Source organism: Hipposideros armiger, unplaced genomic scaffold, assembly GCF_001890085.2.
Source record: "Hipposideros armiger isolate ML-2016 unplaced genomic scaffold, ASM189008v1 scaffold_63, whole genome shotgun sequence".
NCBI lineage: Eukaryota > Metazoa > Chordata > Mammalia > Chiroptera > Hipposideridae > Hipposideros > Hipposideros armiger.
This window is the reverse complement of record NW_017731413.1, coordinates 3508437-3511853: the sequence shown is the minus strand read 5'-3', so window position 1 is coordinate 3511853 and position 3417 is coordinate 3508437. Positions and strand designations below refer to the sequence as shown.

General features: G+C 37.5%; 1 protein-coding gene across 1 annotated transcript in view; it reads left to right on the top strand.

Moving 5' to 3' along the window:
* The window catches only part of CFAP54 (cilia and flagella associated protein 54), a 294961-nt gene that overhangs the window by 194237 nt on the left and 97307 nt on the right, over positions 1 to 3417 (top strand). The window contains 1 exon segment of the mRNA XM_019641676.1: positions 24 to 146. Coding sequence (XP_019497221.1) covers positions 24 to 146 — 123 coding nt within the window.

Sequence of the window (3417 nt, the reverse complement as noted above, 5' to 3'; positions counted from 1 at the left end):
ATTTTTTTTCCTTTCCTTTAAAGATAGAAGTCCTTATAGATTTAAGATTCTTTTCTGAAGCCTTTCATGAGATGTCCCAGATTTTTTATGGAAAAAACATGCCTTCCTTAATAACTGCCGGTTCTAAAGCTGCTGGAAAAGTGAAGGTAAACCTGTTGATTTGATTTGAAGCCATTTCTTTACCTGTTGAAGGCTGCGTTCCTAAAATCTAGGGAATGCTCCTAAAAGGTGGTTTTACAAGTCTCGGGTACTACAGACCTTATTGTTAATCCTGGCTGTAGCGAACATCAGGCTTCTCCAAGGTGTCATTTGTCTGGAATGGAAGGATGTAATGATGGGTGGGAGGGAGTGTGGTCTTGGAGTAGATTTTTACAATGAAATTCTGCATCTGTATGATAGTTATCATGGACTGTCTCAGGAGACACGTTTATCAGCCACTACCTCTTAGTTTTTGGGTCTAATCTTATAATTTCTGGTTAATGTTTTTACTTAGACAGTCTCTCTCATGCTTTATTTAGATGTTTTTGAATTACATACTTTATACAAAAGAGTTAAGCATGTGTTCAAATTTCTTCTGATTTCTATAAGGAGAGAATGTTCCTCTATTTTGTCTGAAGTCTTTTTTTACTAGTCTTTTTTGTCTAGTCTTTTTTTGGAAATTGTTTCACCTGGCTTGCTTAATGTGTATTTGGAAATTGTAAACTGAAGCCTCCTTAAAAATGAATAGTAGTATTTATATTTAAATCAGAGTGAGCTATTATTTTCCTTTGTTTCAATTTTCATGGTGACCTGGGAATCAGTGAGTGATCATGTTTTAGGGAGATGCTTAAACCCTCATGGGCCAGCAATAAAGAAAATAAAAGGAGGTAACAAGTCAGTGTCTTGGGGGCGACTGTATGTGTGAGGAGTGAAACTGACAGACAGCTACATGCTGATGGGATTAAAATTTCGAGGACCTAAAAGAGGCTAGGGAATAGGATGTAAGTCTTGAAAATTATTTGCATAAGCTGACATTATATTTACATATAAGGCATTCAACATATTCCCCTAAAATACATCTGCTTATTTCTCAATAGGACTGCTGCAGCATTATAATTACTGTAATAGGGTAAAATCTACAGAAAATCCTAATAGGGACGTTCAGTAGGTAATAGGCTATGTGTATGTGTGTATACAAGTGTCTGTCTATCTATAGAGGAATCAGTTGGGTTTTGTTCATTTTCTGTGGCATGAATTAATTCATTTTCTTACCTCAGTAAAATTAGCAGTATTTTCTTGCTTGCTTCTCAGTCAACAGCTTTCCTTATTGTAAACAGTCTCCATTTTGTTATTAAAATCGTATTTTAATTTATTTAAGTATTTACTGAGAGCTTACTTAGTACAGGTAGNAGATTAGATATGATTTAGACTTGAAAAGAGTAGAACTAACTGAGCAGGAGAGAGGAAGAAGGGGACATTATTGACAGACAATAGTGTTAAAGATATTAGAAGGAGAAAAGTATTGACTTGTTTAGGGGACAGGAACGGTTCAGTTAGGCTGGAGTGGAGGTTTTGAGTAGGGAGGTTGGGGAAGATAGCGTGAGAATACCAGAGGTCTGTGAAGTGGAGAATAGAAGGGGCCCAACCTTGATTTCCAGACTGAGACATGATGTGGAGGCTGAGCAATGGGAGGAATGAGGAGACTGTGGAGTCAGAACTGGGTAACAGTTTTATTTTGGTCTGTGCTAAGAAGAAAGCATGGAAGGGTCATGATGACCGTTAGTGACATGTCAGAAGGAGATCGGGAGAGGCACTGAAAGAACAAAGTTTTTAGTTAAATGACTATTTTTTTTTATTCGATTGTTAACACTTGACAACTGTTTTTGTACTAGAGTAGCTTAAAAGCTGGTGAAGAGCTGTTGACTCCATTCTGTAGCCTTGGGTTGGGAGGGAGAATTACAGAATTTTGATCAGGAGAAGGACATGATCAGGTATATCTGGTAACAGTGTCAGGGGCAGAGTGAGATGGACGTGGGATCTTACTGGCATAGTAGGACTGAGAAACCCAGCTAAGGTTTTAACAGAAGTAATGAAAAAGGGCAACTGATGCTTCATTCAGAAGAAGAAATGACAGCCTGTGTGAGCAGAGTTTGCCTGACCTTTCTAAAGTAAATTGGGGTCAGTGAATTCCCACTCACTGAGAGAGAAAAGTCATAGTTGGGAAATAGCAAACAATGATGTTTTGACAAATCAAACAGCAATAGAGCATGCTGTTAAATTTCTATAGTGTGCCACTGTCTTTCAGGGAAAGCTTTAAGACCTCTTTACGATCAACTTGTCTGNCCATTTGCTTCTTAATATCTATTTTGTCTCTTTTTCTGCTGCTTTTTCTTTTCTTCAAAATTTTCATACCTGCTTTCTTTTTTCCTTATATATTGTATTCTATTCTCTTGTTCTAAATTCGTTCTCTCTCCTTATAGTGAAAAGATTTATTTCTCCCTGATACGAGTTGTTAAATTATAAAGCTGTGTGTTACAGTGAAGAGATTGATAAATGCTTTTAACACTTGGCAGATTTGGCAAGAAATTGTTTATTAGAAAAAAATAACAGAGCGGTGCTCCTCACATTGTTAAAGGGATTCATTTCTGGATTTAGAAAATAGTTCTATCCCCTGGGTAACCTTTAGCTGCCTAGTCATATTCATATATAATACATATCACTGCACTGGAAAAGAAATGAGACTTTTTTCTCTCTGAAGCTTAAGGAATTGAGAACATTTTTCTGAATAATCGAGCAATTGGCAACAATAAAGTGGTGTGGTTTTATTTCTCACTAAAGAAAAGAAAAATCTCAAAGGTAATAGCCAGCTCATTGTTTTGTGCTGCATTAATTGTAGAAAAAGGTATTGTGTTATGTTTGTAGCGCACAACTGTACAAAAATGTATTATGTTTGAAATCATTTAAGATCAGTTCTAATCCTTTTTAAAAGCTGTTGCTATTAGCAGCTGCCAGTTGACTGACAGTCTCCTTAGCTGACCTTGAAGGATGTAAACAGTTTCCACTGTGTATCACACCACCCTCCAGCGGAAGCCCGATGGCTAAGGAGACTGAGGTCACACATAAAGTTTGCTATGGGACTCACTGCTGTGGGATCATGGGAAGTCATTTGCTAATTAGTAGGAATTCCAAACCTCCTTCTTGCTTTATCTGCCCTTAGTGGGGCAGGAGCCAGCTGTAGGAACTGAGCTTCAGTTTGGAGTTGAGATCCGGAGCTGTTCAAAAGTCTAGGGAAAACTGTCCCCTCAACAGCTGTCTCTGGCTGCAAGAGTGGCTAGGTCAGTTGAAATAGTATAATCTTTAAGCCTTTACATATACATAGCCATGATTTCCAGAAGAGTTGAACTTGGGATTAAGTCTGGTAAAAGAAAAATATTATGT